Source organism: Condylostylus longicornis, unplaced genomic scaffold (genome assembly GCF_029603195.1).
Source record: "Condylostylus longicornis isolate FDR11 unplaced genomic scaffold, ASM2960319v2 ptg000110l, whole genome shotgun sequence".
NCBI classification, from domain to species: Eukaryota; Metazoa; Arthropoda; class Insecta; order Diptera; family Dolichopodidae; genus Condylostylus; species Condylostylus longicornis.
In genome coordinates this window covers 1,928,441-1,951,999 of record NW_026578078.1, presented here as the reverse complement: position 1 = coordinate 1,951,999, position 23,559 = coordinate 1,928,441, and the positions used below count along the sequence as shown (strand labels likewise).

At 25.4% G+C, this 23,559-nt stretch overlaps 2 protein-coding genes across 2 annotated transcripts; one reads left to right on the top strand and one right to left on the bottom strand.

The window, feature by feature from the left end:
• The first annotated feature begins 5,471 nt into the window (after positions 1 to 5,471).
• On the top strand, positions 5,472 to 8,833 carry LOC129614527 (uncharacterized). Its single transcript, XM_055529177.1, has 3 exons — positions 5,472 to 5,875; positions 8,110 to 8,300; positions 8,488 to 8,833. The coding sequence occupies exons 1-3, from the start codon at positions 5,689 to 5,691 to the stop codon at positions 8,710 to 8,712; spliced, it is 603 nt and encodes a 200-aa protein (XP_055385152.1). The 5' UTR covers positions 5,472 to 5,688; the 3' UTR covers positions 8,713 to 8,833.
• A 325-nt stretch (positions 8,834 to 9,158) lies between these two features.
• On the bottom strand, positions 9,159 to 21,251 carry LOC129614526 (uncharacterized). Its single transcript, XM_055529176.1, has 6 exons — positions 20,919 to 21,251; positions 17,171 to 17,905; positions 15,808 to 15,940; positions 12,978 to 13,163; positions 10,471 to 10,609; positions 9,159 to 9,296 (listed from the first exon to the last, which is right to left on the bottom strand). The coding sequence occupies exons 1-6, from the start codon at positions 21,161 to 21,163 to the stop codon at positions 9,166 to 9,168; spliced, it is 1,569 nt and encodes a 522-aa protein (XP_055385151.1). The 5' UTR covers positions 21,164 to 21,251; the 3' UTR covers positions 9,159 to 9,165.
• Between the last annotated feature and the right edge of the window lie 2,308 nt (positions 21,252 to 23,559).

The window sequence follows — 23,559 nt, the reverse complement described above, 5'->3', positions numbered from 1 at the left end:
GTAGCGGTGTGAAACAATTCTTGAGCCGTTCTTATTCCAGTCCAGTTTTTAATATTTCGAAGCCAGGACATTTGTTTTCTACCGACACCTCGTCTGCCTTCAATTTTACCTTGCATGATGAGCTGAAGGAGTTCATACTTTGACCCTCGCATTACATGGCCGAAATAAGACGTCTTTCTGTATTTGATGTTTTGAAGAAGTTGTCTTTCTGTATGCATCCGTCTCAAAACTTCCTCATTTGATACATGGTCTGTCCACGATATTCGCAACAATCTTCTATATATCCACATTTCAAAAGCTTCAATTTTGTTCATATGCCTTACTTTAAGTGTCCAAGATTCAGTACCATATAACAATACAGACCAAACATAGCACTTAATAAACCTGAGACGAAGATACAAACTTATGCTTCTGTTGCACAAAATGTTTTTGAATTTTAAAAAAGCATTTCGGCCCATTTCAATGCGGCATTTTATCTCTTTACTACAGTTCCAGTCTTCCTCTAGCCAGCATCCAAGATATTTAAAACTGGAAACCCGTTCAATTGCCATATTATCTACTAGAATTGCAGCATTGTTGTAACTCGTTCTGTTTCGGCTTACGATCATAAATTTAGTCTTGGCGATATTAATTTTTAGATCGTACATTTTACTATGCTGGTGTACTTTATTGACTATATGTTGCAGATCTGCAAGGCTATCAGCTAATAAAGTGGTGTCGTCTGCGTAACGAATATTGTTGATGTATGTGCCATTAACTTTTATACCTTTATCTAAATTATACACCGCCTCTAAAAATATAGCTTCTGCATATATATTGAACAGCAGTGGTGACAAAATACATCCTTGACGGACTCCTCTTTGTATCTGTATTTCGCTGGTGATACCATCGTTGATTCGGATTTGAGCAGATTGATGCCAGTATAAATTTTGAATGCACCTAATATCCTTTTCATCTATACCCGTTTTCTCTAAGACTTCCATTAGTTTGTCATGCTGAACCTTATCAAAAGCCTTTTCATAATCAATGAAGCACAAGAATACGTCTTTTTTAACATCACAGCAATTCTGTATTAGTACGTTAATACTAAATAGAGCTTCTCGGGTGCCTGTTCCGTCTCTAAAACCAAATTGCGTTCTTCCCATGTGATGCTCGCACTTCTTATATATTCGACTATGAATTATTTTAAGAAATATTTTTAGACTATGACTCATCAAACTAATAAGTCTGTGATTATCGCAAGTTTTTGCATTGGTGGTTTTTGGTATTGCGATGAAAGTCGATTTCAGCCAGTCTTCTGAGAGATTTCCAGTGTTGTAGATATAGTTAAAGCATTTTTCAAGTAGTTCCAAATTTTCATCATCAATTAGCTTTATTATTTCAGCTGGTAACTCGTCGGGCCCTGGCGCTTTTTTGTTCTTTGATAGGCCAATAGCTTTGCGGATCTCGTCTTTAGTAATAGATGGTCCCGTCAGCTGGCTATTTTCCAAATTTACGTTTACAGCTGGTGTCCTACTTGGGTCTGAGAATAAATTTTGAATATAGTTTTCCCAACACCTTTTCCTTTCTTCTGGTTCGATGATTATTTGGTTATGTTGATTGACTAAAACTGTGGGAATCGTTTTGCGAAATATTCCAGATGTTTCTTTAATTTTTTTATGCATATTGAAATCATCGTGGCATCGCTGCAGTCTTTCGATTTCATTGCATTCATGATCTATCCAATTTTGTTTGGCTATTCTACATTTTAATACAATTTCTCGATGCAGCCGCTTGTATTCTGAATGGTTTTTATTACGATGTTTTCTTCTTTCATCCATTAATAAAAGTATTTCGGCAGTCATCCATTTCTGCTTGGCCAAAGATTTCTTAGTTCCCAGCACTCTTTTCGACACATCCTTCAGCACTTCTTTTGTTTCATTCCACAGGGCACCAGCGTTCACATTTTCTCTGTCGATACACCTTAGTTGTCTATTGATTTCAGTAGATAGTGTCGATTTAACCGTTTCGTTGTTAAGTCTTTCAATATCTATCCGTGGTGATCGATGTGACCTTCTAATTTTAGCCAGTTTGATTTTAATTTTTGCTAAAAGCAGATTGTGATTTGATGGGACGTCTGCACCTGGGTAGGTCGAAGCCTTCATAACAGATGTGGCGAATCTCTTGTTAATCAAGATATAGTCAATCTGATTTCTCACTACTCTTTCATTATTGTCTTGCGGCGATATCCAAGTGTATAACCTTCGAGGTGGTAAGCAAAACCAAGTATTGGTCACCTTAAAATTTTCCTCTTGGCAGAATTCAATTAAACGATCACCTCTTTCATTTCTGTCGCCTAGACCAAAGCTTCCAACTATGTCGTTGAGTTTTTCAGATCCAACTTTAGCGTTGAAATCTCCCATAATCAGGTTTATGTCATGCGGTTTTGTTAGTTTCAGCATCTCTTTGATATCGCAGTAGAATTGTTCGACTTCGTTATCATCTTTTTCTGCCGTTGGTGCATAAACCTGAATTATGTTTAGCGCTACAGGTTTGGCATTAATTTTTAAAAGCATTACCCTATCCGAGTGCGGTACGAATGCAGTAACACATTCAATAATATCCTTCGCTACTATTACCCCTACACCATTTCTGTGATTTTTCGTTTCATTGCCAGAGTAATAAAGTTTGGCTCCTTCTGTAGCACATTCACCAGAACTTGGCCACCAAGTTTCACTCACTCCTAGGATTTCGATCTTAAGTCTCTTCATTTCCTTGATAGTGTTTGCTAATTTCGATGTTTCATACAGGCCAGTTACATTCCAAGTTCCTATATTTAGTTTCTGCTTATTTTTGTTTTTACCTCCGGGGATTCTTAGCACCCTCGTGTTGCCGGAGACTGAGGGCCATAGGTTTATGTTGTTTTCCATGTGATTTTTTCTAGGGAACGGTACTTCAGTGGTTTCCCCTTGCCTTCTGAAGGGTATAAGTTTTCCTTCTTATGAAACTGCCGCCCCTTTGGGGTCAGACGCAGACCAGGGAGCCGCCCATTCTGGGTCAGACGCTTCTGGATTTCGCAGTTGCTTCGGGAAGAAAATCTACACGAGGGAGTCTAGATAGCTATGCTATCAGGCCCACTATCCAGTTTCCATCCCTACTCCCTGCACGGTCTATCCATTGGCCTGTGTTACCAGTTTCCAGGGAGAACCACGAGGAGGTTGATAGATCCGGTTTTCCCCCCCATATACATATTGTTATATACATATGTATTGTTATATACATATACATATGTACCCCATTGTTATATACATATGTACATAACTATGGAAAAATGTTTTCCATATCGAGCAACAACTTATATGCTGTAACAACTCGCAATTATGCACACCGCACTTTACAATAATAAATATTAACTTTGGAAGTGCAACAAAAGCTTTATGTTTTCATTAATTCACAATTAAATAACCTTAATTTGTACTAAAAATATTACAAAATATGCTATTGTGAATATTAAAAATGAAAATCCAGTTTCCATTTCCATTTTCAAATCATATAGCCAGCACACAAACCATTAAATAAAACTGTGTACTGTACGGTTCAAAAATTTATTGTTTTGCAGTTACCTTATACACAAACCGAAAGCAGAAAATCATTTTCAAAAATTTAAATATTGAATATTTTAAGTCAGCAAATAAGATGAAATACGATTAAATAATGGTAAATGGTTATTCGCTAATGGTTTCATTAATTAAACTTGTGTTTAAAAATTCACTAAGCGACAAATATTCATTGCTGAATAAATTTTGTTAGCGAGAATGTTGTGTTGAGATCATGTGAAGAGAAACTGTACTCGTAAACACAAAATAAATTAAATTTTCACCATACTTTATTGGACAATGTATATGACATACATATGTATCATTACAAAAGTGTCGGCTGTGGTAAAGGTAGTACATAGTATGTGATAAAAAATTTAAAGAAAGAATTTTAAATAAAGCCGTTCGTTGAGCAAACGCGATTCCTTTACGCAGTTCTTTTTCCATTAATAACAAACTTTATAAAAAAAAAACAACTTAGAACGAGAAGATGAAGGAAAATTTAACAAGCCGTACATAATCTTAATCTGCGCAGATACTGAAAATATACATACATACGTACATACATATTATGTATATGAAGATATTTAAAAATTTGCAAAAATACATTTAATTCACAATAAATTTATTATTTTGTTTAAATAATTAATTAAAATTATTTTACAACATAATTATTTAACCGTTTCTCTTTTACAGCAGTATTTTCAACTTATTACTCATCCATTATATTCATTCATAGAAAACTACCCATCTATTAATAAATTCATAATTTTTTCAATGGTGTTTGCATATTCAACGATAAAAAATTATGGGAGAGAATGAAAAAAAAAATATTGTAAAAATTTTGTTGTTTGTCCATCTGTACAGTTGCTCATATTTCATACGCTTTACATAATATTTGGACGAACTGGCACAAACAAGGAACACAAGGTTTTAAAATCGAAATTTATCGTTCGGATTAACTTTTTAAATAATCATTAATTTGAATCAAATGGAGCTGTTTTAAAATTATGAAAGGACGTGATTTAAACCCCTTATAAATAAGACACATGTTGTTCTTTTTTCTATTTTTTCGAAACCTATTTTACATTTTACTACGTTTTACTAATCAACTTTCCCAACACTCTGGAAAAAAATCCTTGAACATCCATGCACAAATTAATTATTTGATTATTGAGTTTTCACAAACTGAAACTTAAACCGAGTTTTTACTGAGCTAACTGAATTATTTTTTAAAGAAATGATTGTGAGAACAAATTTGGCTACCAAGATTACGCTACAATTTTCTCTTAAATTGCCAATTGTTTTCGTTAAAAGCTGACAAGTGTATGTATATTATTTCATTCTGATCTCCTTACGCTTGTCATAAGAATTAAACTATAAATTTTACAATTCTTTTTAATTCATATGCAAAACATCTGGTAATTTAAACATTTTATGTTTCTTCCTGAAATTATTATAAGTTTTAACAACAATTACTACATTACTTATTATGAATTCATCAGAGTATTTAATTTCCAGTCAAAACAAAAGTATTCTAAAAATAATTACATCTCATCATAAATCTTATATAACAAAAATAATAAAATATATCAAATGTAATACAATGTGTATACATACATACAGACATTAATAATTCGATGTGAAATGTGTGTATGTGTATACTATTTATAATTACACCTCATGGTTAGAATTTCACAGGCTCCATGCAAACTGTGATATAGAAATTTAATTTTTGTTTTTAATCTGTGATCTCCAACTGTGACGACATTATTTGACGGAATTTGATCATTTCTTTTATTAACTAACAACAAAAAAAAATGTTCGTCTCAGTTTAAAATTAATAATTAAAGATACAGAACGTTTAGTTTTACCGCAAGCGAGAAGATTAAATGAACTTAATTAAAAAAGAAAATAATAATAAAGTAAATTTTCAAATTCTAAATTAATTAACTAAAACAGTAGCTATAACAGAAAGCTGTTATATTAAAAAAATTTATAAATTATTAAAAAGTTGAAAAATTAAATTTAATTATTGAGCAAAAAGAAAATATTAATATTTATTTTTTGATCTGTAATATCAGTTACATTAAAAATTAAAAATAGATTAAAAATGTGTTGTTGGTCAATGAGAGTTTTGTGGACAGTTTTACAAAATATGTTTATACGATTAGGTACAGATTTAATGAGTTTTTATTATAATCGATGCTGTTGTTGTACACAAAAATCTGTACAAAAAGAAACTGAATTGAATGCGGATAAAAGTAATGACACGAATTTTTCAGATTATGTAATCATAAGTAAGTTTATAGTATGAAGTGTGCTTAAATATTTAGAATAAATTTAGTAAATTTTAAAGTTTATTAAATTTCTTGTTGAATAATTATAAATATGTCACAATTTCGTATATATTTTATAACTCATCCATAATTCCAGTGTTCAGTTCCGTATACCAAAATCAGTTCCCTTAAGTTTTTAAATTAATTTAAAAGTTTAGACTTATAGTTTTTGATAAAAGAAAAATTGTAATGTTTTAAGCATTATGCCTTGTGTTATAAATGTAAATGAAATAAATGAATGATATTTCACAGAGTGTGACAAAACTGAAAAGAATTCAAGTAAAAATTTAAGATAAAACTAATTAATCCGTAAATTAAATTTTTTAAATTGTTAAAAAAATTCGACTTGAAAATTTTCAAATTTAAATTTTAAATTAGATTCAATTAGACTTTAATTTTAGACTAATATTTTTTTAATTTTAGACTAATATTTTATATTAGAAAATTTTAAATAATAATTTCATAAATATGAAAACGCTCTTAAATATTCTCAGAATAAATTCGTAAATTGGAAATTTCCTATATTACTTCCTATTTACCCAAAAATATTCTTAACTTTTTGATTTAATGATGACCATAAAGTTGCTTGAGTAAATCAATGGAATCAAATATATCAAATACTTACTACTTGTGTTATTTTAGATATATTTGATATTTAATTCCCTTGACACACAAGGTAAAGTAAATGAATTATTAACAATTATGATATTTTATGTATCTATACATTTATGTAGGTTAGTTTGAACTTTTAATAGGTACTTATACATAAAACCTTTACATAAACGCAATAGATTGCGATATATATAGTGAAAACTGCACTAAACAAATGTTGCTATACAAATAAACAAATGTGGCCAATTTAATTTGTTCATAAATATTCCTAAATTTTCGCAATATATCGAAAATCATGACGTTACGAGTATTGTTACGCAGTATTGCATTTTTGAAAAACTTCATAATTTACTAAAAATATTTTAAGGCTTTAATTATATAAAAAAAAATCAATTTTGTAAAATTTTAATTGTATTTGAGGCTCTCAGCAGATTAGTGGCCAATCTAACATTTTTGCAAAAATGAGTTATTATATTCAATAGAGATGTAATGGCCTAAAGAATTGTTCTATTTTTTCAAAATACTTAGTTTACTTCTCTTTTCACTCTATTTTGACATAAGTTCGTTTTTGCGTTTTAAAAATTTTCTTAAAAACTAAATAATTTAAATATTTCAATTGCAATTTACTCGAAATGTCATTTTTGCAAGTAAAGGCCACTAAAGTGCTGATTGCCTCATTTGAACTTAATAATTGAAAGGTTAAAGTGAAAAAATTTAAATTTTTTTCATAATTAAAAATCAATGGTAATTTTTCAAATTCAAAATTATTTTCTTTTTGATTAAACAATATTTATGGTTTATGAAAATTTTCACATTTGTTTATGAAAATGTTCGGGAAACCAATTTTAGATCAAACTAAAAATTAAATGTTCAACACGAATTCGAACATTTCAAAACAGTTTAACTCAAGGCCGAATTCAATACGAATTAAAACGAATGAATTTGATGAGAAAAAAATTATTTTTTATCATACCTACAAATCATAAGGGAAATTAATTTTCTAAAAATTATAAATTAAAAAAACTCTCCATAATAGTCATCCGCATTATACATAACTTTCAAAAACTAGAATGTAACTTGAGAATCACAAAAAAAATTATAAATGTTAGAAAAATTAAACATTTTAAATGAAAACTCTTCATGGTATTACAATTTTCATTACATATAAAACGAATTACATAGATCTAAATTTCACACGTGTCCCGCTGTGCTACAATGATTTTGTTTTAACAAAAGAATTTATAGTAATATGATTATCTTACCAGAAATTATACAATGATTCTAAGTTTCTTATTTAGAATTTCAATTAGAAATGAAAATTTTCTTTTTATAATAAGAGAACATCAGTCACAATTGTTTACGCTAATTGTTTAGTTGAAACTAAAAAATATATGAAAAAAAAATAATAAAAAAAATATTTATTTAAATCTTAAATTTTTCTTGAATTTCCAAATTATTCCAAGTAGACATCAAATTATTTAAAATTCCATCCCCTATGTAAATCATTTAAAATAAATATTTATTTTATATTTTATTTTTAAATTAATTTATTAAATATGTAATTATTTTTTTTCCTTTTTCAGAAGATTTAGATGTAATGGATTTACCAGCATTTAATTTAAGACCATCAATACCACCAGCACTACCGCCTCTACCAAAATTAAAACCAATTGAATCAGAACCATATTATCGAATAGTTGATCGTTTTTCAGCTGAAGAAATTTTACGTAGTCGAATTGATGGTTCATGTTTAGTTCGACCATATCGCCAAATGGTAATTTGTGGCTCTTAGTTAGAACTTTAAAAATTAAATATTGTAAATGAGTTTTATTTGATTTGAAGTTTAATGTCCGTGAATTTTTAGCGCAATAAAATCTATTCATTAACAATATTTAATATCCAAGTCATTTCATACTTATTTTTTGATTAAATATTTTTATAATAATTTAAATTATTTTTAGGATGATATCATCAAATATATTGTTACAATTTATGTAAAAGGAAACTATTTTCATTTATATATACGTTATATTGCTGAAAAACAAAAATATGGTATTGGATTGAAAAAGCCCTTTGAAAAATTATTTAATACGCCAAACGAAATAATTAATTATTACCGTATCAATAAATTATTTTGCACAAATAGAACAGTTAATGCCTGTGTTTTATTAATACCAATTTCATAGGTTATAAATTTTATTTTGTAAATTTTTTTTTTGTGTAATTTTTAAGCATTAATATGAATATGAATTTATTATTTATGTATTTATAATTTTAAGAATAGCAAATTAATTTACTTATAGTATTAATAAACTTTTTTTTTGTAATATTTATTTTAATACTAAAAAATTTATTTGAATATTTTATATTGTATGTTAATACTTAAAATGACAGAATATTATAGTTTATAAATTTAGAATTCATAAATATTTTATATTTGTGAATTGTCCATGCTTTACAATTTATTTTTAAAATTAAATAATATAGCTGTATATAATTTATTATATAAATTACATAAGAGTATATTCTTTTAAATGAACATATATTAATTATTATATATAAGTTTGTTAATAAAATATACAATATTGCTTAAGTTCTAAATTCTAAATTCTAATATAAAACAATTAAACCGTATAAAATTATGTTGAAACGACTGCTTTGAAAACACAACGATTATTTTGCATTAATGCCGGCCATAAAAATGATTTTATTAAATCGGAACGTTTATCAGAATGTGGATGACGATCGTGTTTCTCGGGACGAAGAAAACCTAGTAATAAAGCATAAAATTAAATTATTATATCAGATTTATACAATTATATACAATTTATAATAGTTTACAAAAGTTGAAAAATTTATAGTGTTTAGTATGTATAAGTGCATTAGAATAAAAAAAATATATAAGCTCACAATTATAATGAAAAAATAAATTTTAAATTAAAAATAAAATTAGAAATTGTTTGAACATTAAAATTTGCAAGTCTATCGAAACAAAAGTACCTACATATATTAAATTTGTAAGACATTTCATAGATAACCCTAAGGCAAACCTTATTTTCTAAGAAGTTATTCAATTGACTTTTCAATCTCAGTTATTATTGTTGCAGTAAAAAAAAAACAGTAACGACCTCAGCATCATCGGATTTGGTTATAGAAATATTGTGCTTGAGATATATCCTATAATTTATTTAATTTTCTTAAAAATTTAAAAATTATGAAAAATTAAATTTTCGCTTAACGTTTATATTAAATATTGTCACGACTACCATTTATTATTGGAATTTATTATTGGACGTCTGCAATTAATTTTAATAAAAATTAACTATTTTCATTTATTTTATTTTTATTTCACTTTCAATTTTAATAATGAAATTTTTCAAATAAAATGAAAAGTTTTTTAAAAAATATTGCTACAATTTAATTTTCATATAAATGTAAAAAAACATGAATAGTTCATTAAAAAATTTAATATCCATGTGAATATATTCAATAGTCGAATCCTGATAAAAAGTTCCAAAATATTTCTTTAGATTTTTTAATATAAAAATCAACTTCACTGTCTTCTATTAATGTAAATATAATTTTGTTTATTATTATTTTTTTTTCTATAAATATAAAATATTTTCTAATGGTTATTATTTTTTTCTTCACCTTTGTTAAAGATTGTTACTGTTGCATGTAAATGTATGTCTTAATTTTACTTAAATGAAATTACGAATCTTTAAAGAATTGACAGAGCTAAATTTACATAATAGCTCTAAATCACTACATGCAACTAAAATATTTTTTAACAACTGAATTCCTTTTATCTAGATTCAACTGTACATGTATACTTTAAGTAAATATAATCACAATAATAATATTATGATTGATAATCTATCCTTATCCAAATCATACCCTCATTCATTTAAAAAAAAAAAAAAGTAAAATTGAAAAAATCTCACCTAATGTAAAATCGTTATCCAAATAATATGGTGATTTTTGATTAACCATTTTCCATGCTAATCTTACACACTTACTTATAAAATGAATCAATGGTGTACATGATTCTAAACATGGATACTCATGTAAAGTTGATAGCACCTTTAAATACAAAGAAAAAAAATATGAAAAAACAGAAGATTAAAAAAAAAAATTTATTTATAAAAATTTTCCTATGATTTTAAAAAGACAAGAAAAACTCAATTTATGGATAGCACACACACACTCGTAACATACATAATTAATTATTTGATATTAAAAATGTTATAAAAAATCAACAAAATGAAAATGAAAATTTTTCTTGAAAGTAAAAGGATAATTTATTAAAATTTTTCTTAATTATTTTTATTTTTTTTTTCATATCAAAAACATATTTTATAAGAAGAAAAACTAAATGAAAGCAAAAAATAACTCGATTTTAAAGAAAATGAAAATTTGATCACCTTTTTATTTTAATTTTACGATATTGTACAAAATTTTTTATGAATACTCACATATATAGCAAATCACACATGTAAAAGTAACCAGTTTAGGTCTAAAATTAATGTCGACAGTAAAGTGAAACAAAAAAAAAAAATCTTACTTTTTTTTTTAAGAAAATCTTGTTTTTCCTCTTTAACTAAATGTCAATATATTTTAAATAAAATGAACAAAAAAAAAACAACAAAAACCATTCATATATGAACGACATTTAAAAAAATTTGCAAGACAACCTACCATTCTGGCCGATTAAAAGACTAACCATTGAAAAATATCATGAAAAAAAAAATGAAAATTTATTCAGGTTAGTGAAATTAAAAGTATTTTCTAAAATATCAAAGTATATATGGACTGCTGTACATTATTGTGCATAATATCGCTAAATAAATGTGTAAGATGGATTATGAAAATTTTAAGAAATAAAAAATTAAAATTTACATATGTACATATTTTTTTTTTTCGCCATTATTAAAATGTAATGTGAATATTTTAAATAAAGTTGAAAATTGCACAGGTTTTACAACTTCTTCCTACAATTTACATTTTTTTTTTTAATATTGTTTGTTTTCTATGTGATTTTCCTTCGTGTTATTTTAGAAAAGTTTATGATGTCAAATAAATTCTCAAATTATTGTAATAACAATCGCATATAATAGCGCATATAATAATAAACTATTGCATATGTAAAATATTGTGTATGGGAGGCTTATTATATTATACATTCTGAAATTTGTAGCAATATACAAAATAATACCAGAGATAAGGAGTTAATAGTAGTGATTTAAACAAAGTATGACAACGATAGTCCTTTATATTTTGATTGTAATTTATGCTATAATATTTTAAAATCAGACAATGTCAATAATTTATATTCGGAATTGGAATGGTTGGAAAACCGAAGTAACTAATTTAAAATAATAAAATTTTATTAGTTTTCACTCAAAATTAAATTTTTCAAATAAATTATTTTAATTTCTGAATAGATACAGTAAAACTTTTCTTACTCAAACTTGGACTAATTTGAACTTGATTTATTCTTAATTTACTTTATAGATATTTCCATTTGTTTAACTCGAGTGCCGCAATAACAATTAAACCTTTTTTTTTTATTTGAAATTTTTTGTATAATTTTGACCCAAATGAGAAGTCATAAAATTTTATTTATATTTTTTTAACGAGCGATATAATAGTGTTTTGTTAGGGTGTATTTAGAATGTGAAATTTAGAACAATTTTGAAGCATAAAACAATAAAAAATTTGAATAGTCGGTTCTGACACAATCGCGGCGGAGAACAATTGAATATTAAAAACATGAAATGACCATTAAAATCACTTAATGTCACTTTTGTAGGACTATAAAATTTTTAGCAGTTTCTAGATACCAATAAATATTTTATTTTGCTAAGTTATTTCGAATTTCGTAAAATTTCCGGCGCCTAATATTTCTGAAACTGCAGTCCTTTTCAAAATTCTATTAATGCAGAAAGTTAAATTTCATGCCATCAAAAAATTTTATTTTTTTCCTAAACTCACACATTTAATTCAAGCATTATGCTTCTTTTGATTTTTCGTTTTTCTCATATCCTAAATGTATGCAATCTTTATTAGAAATTTAAATAATGTAGTATTGTTTTTAAAAGCAGTATTAACTTGTTGAAGGGAAAAGTGCTAATTTACAAAACATTGGTTTGAAACTTTACTTAATTTTTTCTAAGACTTTTTAAACAATTCCTTAATTTGAATATCTCAAAATATAAGCGAATAGCCTTATATGTTTTTAGCTCAAAACAGCTATAAAATTATGTTTAAAATTTTTGTCTTCATTTAATTAATTTTATCATAAAAATATTTTATATACTCATATTATAATTTTGTAATTAACTAGAAAAAACAGCATTTACACATCACACGCACAAAATACAAAAATGTATGATAAATTACAAAAAAAAAAAAACAAATTCAAAACAGAAAAATTTAAAACCACTTTTACCTGATTAGCAACTTGTCGTTCAATTTCGCCCATTGGATATATTTCAGCCGTATCATGTAAATGTTGTCGAACTGAACGATCCAGACTTAATGTTGTCTCATCAACACTTTCCATTGAACAGCATAAAACTCGTCGAACTTCTGATACTTTTCGTTCCCTCAATGTCTGACAGGCTCTAAATGATAACTGATGTGCGTGTATAAGAAAATAGTATAATTAAAAAAAAATATATATGCATATATATATCAACATAACATGGTTACGAACTTTTTGTATTAAATAATTGTAGTTCATTGGTTAAACCAACAAAACAACAAAAAAAAAATTCAAACTAGTTATACTAAGTGTTATAAATATTTCATGAATATTTTAACTATGCGAGTATATTTGCCTATATACACATGCATATATAAATATGTCTAATTAAAACAATTTTATTATATAGGCAATATTTAATCCAGTTTAATATAGACTTGTAATAAACAAATTACTTTTATAATGAACAAGTCATATAAAAAGTGAGAGTAAACCTTTAAGTTGTAATAATAGAAAATATTTTTACTTAATCATTGACATAAAGTGCAAAGTTTCTGAATAAGAATTCGTTTCATATTTTTAATAATAATATAAAAATGGCAGTAACATGTATCATTATTCTATAAAATTCATATAGAATAATTTAGCTAACAGCATACAATATGTATAGGTACATAATAAGTTATTATGCATGCATAAACGCTCCCTACCGTACGGTGTAACTATTTAAACCAATCAAGCCATATAGGTATAGTACAAAATTTAAGACAATTTCACTTCATTGTTCGAACGGAATTCCCCGACTGAACATTTTGGAGAATGGCAGAGAAACAAAAAGCAATTATATCTGGCCATCCTTAAAATATAAAATTTTCAAAAAAAATTAATTCAAATCCAATGCAAATATCTCAATTCCAAAGTTTACTTTGAAATTTCAAAAATTTTTGGAAATTTACGAGTAATAGTAAAAATTAAAATATTTAATCTAATTCTTTAAAAAATGAATTACTCCTTGCCCTTTTATAACGAATCGCTTAATGCATTCTTTTGAAATTAATTCCAATTTTAATTTTTCTCAAAAGATACTTAAAGTATTCAAACCTAAATTCAATTTTAAATTGCAATCAAAATTACGAAATGGAAGGAGAATCAAGTACACGGTACAATTATCTTTGGTTACCGTATTATTTTTTGATTTTTTAACTTTGTTTCTGTAACATTTTTTTGCAATAAAACTATTGTTACAGCCCGACAAAATATAAATGAAAGTAAGCATTTTATTTTTACCTTCTTATTTAAAATTATTTTGCTCTAATTTTTTTTTTCTAAAATTATTTTATTATGTGCAAGCAATACAAAAGAACGCCGCATTTTAAAAGAGTCAGCAATTTTTCTTTCTTTGATAATGACGTTAAAGTGTAAAATCTAATGATATTGATTGTCACTTTTCATATAAATATTTTGACACAAAAACTATATCAAAACTTAAAGTTTTTATAATGTCGAAAATCAGAAATGACAGGTTACATGTTATTTAGAAAATTTTTGATGAATATTTTATATATGTACGTAAGTGAAAGGATGTGTATGTATGTATTTAAAAATGGATAAAAGATGTGAATATCTTCACACTCTATATTTAGACTTTATTTTTCTTATACTTATTTTTCTCCCCTTTTGTCATCAATCTGTTTATTTTTTTTTTATTTTCAATCAATTTTTCTCTCATTCTTGTAATATCACGTTGATGGTGGCTTTAATGTTTGTTTTATTATGTCGAAATTCCCCAAAGATTTTTTTGACCTACATAAATTTCTAAAAGCCAATCTTAAATCAATCTTCAGAAAAATCAATATTGTCCAATATCTTCACGTTTTTCTTAATTAGCCAAAGGAACTTCTGTTTTGATTTTATTTTAAGAAATTTTGTTTAACACATAATTTGATATTTGCCTTCTTTTAAAAGCTCAAAATTTCAATTAAAATATTGCAATTTCATATTTTAAAAAATTTTCAGCCCATTCATTAACAATTATTTTTCGAGCAGTTATTAGATAATTTGAGAATTTTAGCATTTAAATATACTGTTACGTAATTATTATGCAATATTTCAAATTATAACAAGCAATGTAATTCAGACCGTCTGGAAATTTTGTTTAATTACAAAATCAAATTCTATCTATGTCTGGAACGATTTTTATGTGATTTTTAAAACAAGAGTCCGGGAATATTTATGTCAGGAACGCTTTTATATGAAAATTTCACAAGAAATGGAATCCTGTTAATTTATGAACATATGCATATTCTTTATATTTTTCAATATTGTACAGCATTTTGAAATAAAATTTACAATTCTATAAATTGGCGAGCTACAATTGTCATACATAGTACAATGTCACTTCAGTAATTAAAATTTTTGCTTGTGTTGTTTTTTTTAAATTGCTGGAACTTTATTTAAATTGTTCTCAAGAGGATACTAATTTTCAAACTTTTCCAAAAAAAATTTTTTATCAAGCCAAATTTAAGAGTTTTTTGAGTTAGCAAATTTAAAATATTTTAAAAATATTTTTAACAATCAAATGTAAATTTTATGCAATTTTGACAAATTTATAATTTTCATGAAGTGTTCGATTTTTCAATTACCGCGATATTTATATTACTGAACTCTCGAACAACAACCTTATTTGATAAAAATTTAAAATTTTAATTTTATTTCACTGACAATTCATAATCAATATAATAAAGTTTAAAACTAATTTTATAGCATTAAATGTAAAAACAAAACGAAAACTTACCACTATTATTGAAAATAAGATTTTCATTTTCAGGTTTGGGACATGTTTTAGTTGTGGTAAATTATTTAAAGCCTCCAGCGTCTCTGATCTATTTTGTGTGTAAAGGCATCTATAAAGTCTTACAATTTCATTGCTTAAATTTCAACAAAATGAAAAATATTAAAAATTATAGTTAAAGTCAAAACAAGAAAAAAAAAAAAAAATTATATTTTTAATTCTAATAATTAGAAAAATTGTATTTTAAAAATAAAAAATTAAAAAATAGGAAATTATTGATTCCTGTATAGTAATGAAAATGAATTCATGACCAAAACATATAATTTGGAAACACCATTTAAAAATATTAAAACTGATCAGTTGATTGAAATAGAAAATGCTAAGTGAAAAAAAAACCTTGAAGTTCAAAAACATTTTTATTGCTGATCATTTTATCAAAGACAAAGTTATTGCATTTAAAGAGGAAGAAAACTAAAATACTAAAATATAATAATTATAGTGCACCATCAACTTAAATATGGATGCAAATGGTTTCAAAATAGAATTAATAAAAGTAAATTTCAAAATTTTTGTTGCAAGACCATATTTCTAAGCCACATTTAAAATATTCTTCCTAAATATAGGAAGACGTTCTAATTTAGAATTATTAGACTTCATAAAATGTTTTGCTCATATAATTGTGTACATAAGTAATTCGCTGTCCTCATAAATGATTCCAATTTTTGGTAGAAATTTTTGGTAGATTCCAATTTTTGGTAGATTTTAGTCGAAATTTTTTTTTTAAATTTTAAAACGAAATTTATCTGGATTGATCTACTTTAATAAATTTATTTCTAAGAAAATAATATAAAAATTTTGATTAAACACCACAATTTAAATTTTACTTTTAACACCAAACATCTGCCCTTAAGCGATAATTGTGCTTATTTAACTTTAGAAAAAAAGAATGAAATTAGTATTAAAATCGTTTTATTAAACCCTCTCCCCTTTCTCCAGAGTTTTTATGGTGTTTTTTCAAATAATTTCATGACTTATGTCCGCATATTATCTAATCCGAGAAAAGTTGACGAAAAAATTAATGATTCCGCATATTATCATCATCATCTTTATATATTTTTTTTTAATTATGATTATCAGTGGATTTCTTATAAAATCCTACTATACCCATTAATTACAAAGTTTAATAAGTTACTCAGCTATATAGAAAAGACCAAAGATTGATGAAAAATCTTTATAATAAACCAGAGCAAAAAAAATATAATATTGAATCAAATCTGTCATATTTGATAATGAAAGATTAAACACATTTCTATTATACTTAAGCAACTTTAAACAAAATATCTGGATAAAAATATTTAATACATACTTAGTTTCATCAATACCAATATCAGAATCTGAATGGTAACCATCACTACCATTATTGCTGTCAGCACTTGGACTTGATGGTTTACTTTCAGTACCCATTAGATTTAATATTGCATCACAACTACGTGAAAAATTCATTAAAACACCAGCTACTGGTAATTTTTCCATATTTGTTTGTGGATCTAATCTTTTTATTTGACCAATACAAGATAAAACTTCTTTGTCACTTTGTACCCTTTCATTTAAATTTTCTATTAATTGTTGTAATTGTTTTAATGTTGGCTTATCCAATATTGTTAATAATGTTTTATTGTCAATTAATCTCTGTTGTATATCACCATAATTTATTGCCAATAAACGTTGATGTGATGATTGTGCTGGATCTTGATTAACTGTTATCGTACTCATTTCTTCTAATTTATGTACAGCATTCTTATATGTTTCAATATGTTGTGTTAATTCATTTTTTAAAGCAATATGCATACATATTAAAGAACCATTATAATCAGCTGTTAAACCATGTATACCTAAACCTTGAACAGCTTTATCTAATGATTTTTTTCTCTCTTTTAATAAATTTCTTAAATTTGGTTCCCATTGTCCTAAAGCTTGTATTAATTTTGAACATCTTTGTCTTAAACCAGATTCTTGTGGATTTGCATATAATCGAACTAATTGCCACATAACAGCTTCTGTTGGTACATCTGGTTTTGGTGATGGATTAACTGTATTTAATCTTAAAATAAAATGAAAAATTTATGTAAGTTAAGTTTATGTAAGCTAAAAAAAATTACAATTACATTGGAAAATTAAAATTTATTTGACATTTATTATATGTTTGTAAATTTTTGTTATAAGTCAATAATTATTTATTAATAAATTTAACCAAGCAAGACACATAATTTTGTTTTGTCCTTTAACATTCTTATATATTTACAGTTTCCAAAAAAAATAATTGACAAAAATTAAAATTTTACTAAATTTGAAGGACAATAGCACGAAAAAGTATGAAGTTAGAAACAATATTGGGTTTAGCGAAATGAATTGTTTGTCAAATTTTAAAATTTCAGACTCCTACAACCGTTTAAGACAAAACTAATCTTAGAAATTTGAAATTGAACAATTTTGAAGCAACTGTTATTTTTAACGGTCGTTTTGTCATTGTAGCGTTAATTTATGCTGTTTTGTAACGGAAAGTTGCCGTTTTTCTACGTTTACAAAAATTTAAAAAAATAATTGTCGTTTCGACGTAATAAAATTTATATTGAAATTATAACAAAATATCTATATAAATACTTCTAATATAACATTTTTAAAGAGACTGGGGCGCTATACATTAAATACCGGCTGTTTTTACTAAACTTCAAAAGAATTTGGATAAAATGTTTTAAAAAAAATGCCGAAATGTACTTTAGATCCGAATAACTTTATTTACTCATAAATAACCGTAAATTATCAAAATTATTTTTATATTAGAAATTCCTATACAATTTCAATTCCCAATACTCATTAATCACAAATTTCTTTAATTTATTACTGGTATGGGATGGGATAATAAAAAATTATTACTGGTATGGGATAAAATGTATGGGATTTTAAAATTAATAAAAAGATTAAACTAAAATTGAAATTTTATACTCAATTAGCAATAACACGAAACACCTATTTATATAAACTATAAGTGAATTTTCATGCTATCATTTTTTTTATTTGCCGAATTTCTTGAAAGAATACAAAATTCAATTACTTCGTTCATCTATTCATGAATGAATGTTACTCGTACACGTATGTAGTTTATGTTTATTTTTTCAAATGATCTCAATTAATTTTAATACTTAAATCACACCATATATTTGAAGTCTATAGAACAAAAAAACTATATGATATTAAAAAAAATTTTAATTACAATAACCAAATTAATTCCACTATTTAATAATGAATTTTTGCATTAAAAATCAGGGTCGCAAAGGAACAAAAAATATTCACTTGTTTTTTTTTCTTCACATTGCTATAAGTTATTCAGGTGTAACACTTCTTCTTTTTTACTAATAAAAAACAAAAACTCACTCACTTTCAAAAATTCCATTAATAATAAAAAAATAAGAAAATTTCTTCAATTCTATCTCTACAATAAAATCTTACAATATGAATCTGAATTATAAAAAAAAAATGCAGAGGAATAACGTGGAGCGCCTAATTAATTTACATACAATTCAGTAACAACAAGTAATGAAGAGGTTTAAGTCAATATACACAATATAAATAAAATAGGCAAATATTATACGGAAATAAAGAAAACGCGCGTATGCTATTTACCTTTAATAAAAAAAATTTTTTTTCTTTCCTAAGTAACACCTTTTACAATTGAATTTCGTAAGTAAAGTAAAAAAAGATGGAAATTGGAATTGAAAAAAATTTTTATAAAGAAAAAATTATTTGAATTTTTCATTTATTCTTCAATGGAAAATTAATTTTAACTTTTCTATTCAAAAAAAAAAACTACAACTGTTCGCAAATGATCTGCAAAAAATAAGCACTGAGTCTCATTAAGTAAGTTAAGAAATACAAATAACAATAGATTTACAATATTGTAAAAAAATATTGTTTTATTCACCTGATCAGCATTGTGTAAGATAACGAAAACGTTACCTATAGTAAAAAAAAAAACAAAAAAAAAACAAAATTGATTTGACCATTTTTAGCACACTTAAGTCCAAAAAAAACTGTTCTATAGCACAAATAAAGCTTAGAATGCATAACATTTAAGAAACTGTGAGAAGCTTTTAAGAAGTCTGTTGAGAAGTCAAATTAAGATTTGAAAGTTCTCTATACTGGAGATAAATTCTAATTTCAATTCTCTATACTGGAGATAAATTCAAATTCCAATTGAATTATAGGATTAAAAAACACAAAAATGTTTCCACAATAAGTTTCCAAAAAAAAAATATTTATATGGGGTATGTAATCTTCAAATTTTTGAAATATTGTAAATAAATATTAGGGAATAGTTATGAATCACTTATTTCCACTTCACAATTTTAGTTTACCATATATAGAACAAAAATACAAAAATTTCATAAAGATGTAGCTCAGTGTGTCACAACATTTCAAAAAAAGTGGAACATTAAGTTGAAAAACAACGAGTTTTTTAATAATAATCTACAACGGTATAAGCAGCTAATCACACCCACAAACAATTTTTGAGTGTTGTTAATATTTGCAGTTTGTACGTATTCTATTATTAATTTACTGGCATTTCTATTAAATACTGTAGAGATAGAGATGTTTGGAAAAGGTAGTACGATCTAAAATAACGTTGCTATATAAGAGATTCTATGAACTTTATTTATTTTCGCTGATCACTTATTATGTGATTTAATAGAAAAAATTTTTAAGAAATACAATTCGAGTCCCAAAGTCTCCCCAAAAGAATTCCTTTGTAAACTTACAAATTTTAATCATTCTTAGAATATTTCTTATAATTCGGCGCCCAGCAATTTTCGATTTATAAAAAATATTCAAATAAATTTCGTAAACCTTTTTCAACAGTTTATAAACTGACTATCAATATTGCTGTTATCTCACATCACCTATAAATGTAAAACCACATTAAAAAAGAATAATAAATTCATAATATGCACTTAAATTTTATGCAAATTCGCATTTATACACAATACGTTTTCTTGTATAACAAAACAATAGAATAATTTTATTTATTTTTTATGTTTTTTTTTGTATTTTTTTATTACCTGGAGAAAAATGATTCCAATAGATAAGCACTATGTGGTAATGCTTCCAATAATAAATCAATTGGTAATTCAGATATAACAGAACGTAAAACTGATGGTCCAAGACGTCCAACAACCCCAGCTGCTTCACGATATTGTCGACCTTCTGATAATAACATTAAACGTCTTAATACTTGACGTGGACTTGTTAAAAATTCACGACCATCACGTGGTGGTGCTCTAATACGCTCTCTACTATCAACCATTTTGTTTATTTATTTTAATTTAAACAATAATAATGTTAATGTAATTTTCTTATTTACTGTTATTTTATCGTTACTATTATTGCTATTTATATTTTAAATTATTCAGTGTTTATATATAAATTAAACTTTTGCTACATTTATTTGTTTTGATGAAAAATTTTTAATATAATCGTGATTATTGGGAATTTTCACTTTATTTACTGCCATAACATAAATATAAAATAAAACAAATAAAATTAAAGTACGAATTAAAGGTACGAATCCGGGTTAAATGTCACATTATTTTTTGTTTTTCTGTTTAATATTATTAACATAATAAATTAGAGTTTTGCAAAATTTTTATTTATGATCCGTTATACTTATTATGTGTTCATTCTGAAATAAAAGAAAAAAAATAAATGTTTAATGAAAACTATATTAAAACCATTATTATAAATTTTTTGCTTATTTTACAATTTACCATAAATAAGGCCGCTATACATACATACATAAAATTTGTAGGCCAAATTAGAATTTCTTGGAATAACTTTAAATTTTTTTTGTTATTTTCAGTCAATAAAAATTATTTCAAAAAATTTCATAAAATTTCTAATATTTTAAAATTTAATTTAAAATGTTCACACAACTATGCCTGCTAAGTTTTTTCTACGAAACTTTGTTCGACTTTTTCATATTTCTGAAAAATTAAAGATTAAAATTATTAGTAAACACCTATATTGTTAGCAGCAAAGTATGCAATAGAAAAAGGTATTATAGTACATATACATACAAACAATTATAGCTATTAAGTAAAAAAACTTTTTTTTAAAGAGCGTTTTTGAACAACTTAAATTATCAAAAGGAAATGTGATACTTGACTATTACTAATTTACTTTGACTTCATCATTATTTAAGAAATATCTGTGTATTTTTAGAATTTACAGAATTTTTCCAATTACTCAAATGCTTATAAATTATCTGATTATTCTGTTTATTAATAATTAATCTGTTATTTTTTCAAAAGATTACACAAATTCTTTGCTTTTAAAAACAACATTTTCTTCATAAATTTTGCAACCATGAAGCAGTCAAGATTCAAACATACTATGTTACTCACTCATATGATTTTAATTATTCATTTTTATTTAATTTACATTTAATAAAATAGCATTTAATAAATATTAATGATTTAGAAATAATGGTATTCAATAGAATTATTTTAGCATAAATATAAGACTGTAGTATTGAGCAATTTAACCTCCAATCAATTAAGTAATTAAAATAAGACCGATAAAAAGCAGTAAAAATCGTATTAGATTTCAAATCAGATATGTTTATCTTTAACACTTTTAACATCTAATTAAAAATGTAATAAATTTTTTTTCCTATTTACAATTCAGTAATTCTAAAATTCCAAATCAATAAATTACAATCACTTTAAAGTTCCCTATAGACTCCTTAGTTTTTTGGATTATTTATTTATTGCAAATAATTTTCACGAATAATAACCGTATTGTTATTTAACTCAATTTTTAATTTACATAATCATGACATGTATAAGCAATTGTACAAAAACCTTAAACTATTTGTACTTTTAGGAGAACTATTAAGAAGTCTTACAATATCTCAAGCGAGTTTTAACTGTTTTTCCTTCACACAACTTCATTTTAATACAACAATTATTCATCAGTAACTGGTTTTATATAATAATAATTACCGGTATGACTGAAATTACAACTCCAATTATGAAAAGCTACAAAAGCATAATACAACAATTTTAGTGCATAAAATTTGGAAAAAAAAGAATTTTGAAAATTTCTTTTTCACAACAAAACAAACAACCAAAAAAAAAAACAAAGAATATTTTTATTCTTTATTCAAGCTAATAAAGAATCAAAACTTACACACGAAACATTTTAGACAACCAACACTTGTTGAATTTGTCATAATAAAAAATATAATTATGAAAATTCTACTAAAGTTCATCAGTTATGCCCTTTTTCTGTAACAAAACAAAAATTCGACCAAATCTCACGCAATCATTTTTTCAAAAGTCAAAAACCTAAAACGAGATTAAAGATTTTCTTTGTTAACAGGAAATGTTTGTTACACCTTTCTATATGTAATTACACCTTTACTAAATTATAGTTTTTCTACTTAATATATATTAAATTGGAAGGGTTACCATATCTCATTGTTTATATATTTTTTTTATATAAGGAATAAAAAATTCCGACGCAGAAGTGCAACAGTCATTTAAATTTTTAACGAGTTTTAAATTGCGTACCAAAATGTGGTGGTATATAAAGCTCAATTGACAAATATTAACAGAATATCCGATGCCATAAAATAAATATTTTATTGAAGACTAGCCAAATTTAACTAATTATCTTTAAGCTAAATGACAATACCGTGGA

Coding starts and splice junctions, on each gene's coding strand:
- LOC129614527 (XM_055529177.1), top strand. CDS start 5,689: ATGTGTTGTTGGTCAATGAGAGTTTTGTGGACAGTTTTACAAAATATG. Junction 5,876..8,109: donor TTCAGATTATGTAATCATAA/GTAAGTTTATAG, acceptor TTCCTTTTTCAG/AAGATTTAGATGTAATGGAT. Junction 8,301..8,487: donor TTCGACCATATCGCCAAATG/GTAATTTGTGGC, acceptor AATTATTTTTAG/GATGATATCATCAAATATAT.
- LOC129614526 (XM_055529176.1), bottom strand. CDS start 21,163: ATGGTTGATAGTAGAGAGCGTATTAGAGCACCACCACGTGATGGTCGT. Junction 13,164..15,807: donor TCTTATTTTCAATAATAGTG/GTAAGTTTTCGT, acceptor CACGCACATCAG/TTATCATTTAGAGCCTGTCA. Junction 10,610..12,977: donor AACGACAAGTTGCTAATCAG/GTAAAAGTGGTT, acceptor TTGTATTTAAAG/GTGCTATCAACTTTACATGA.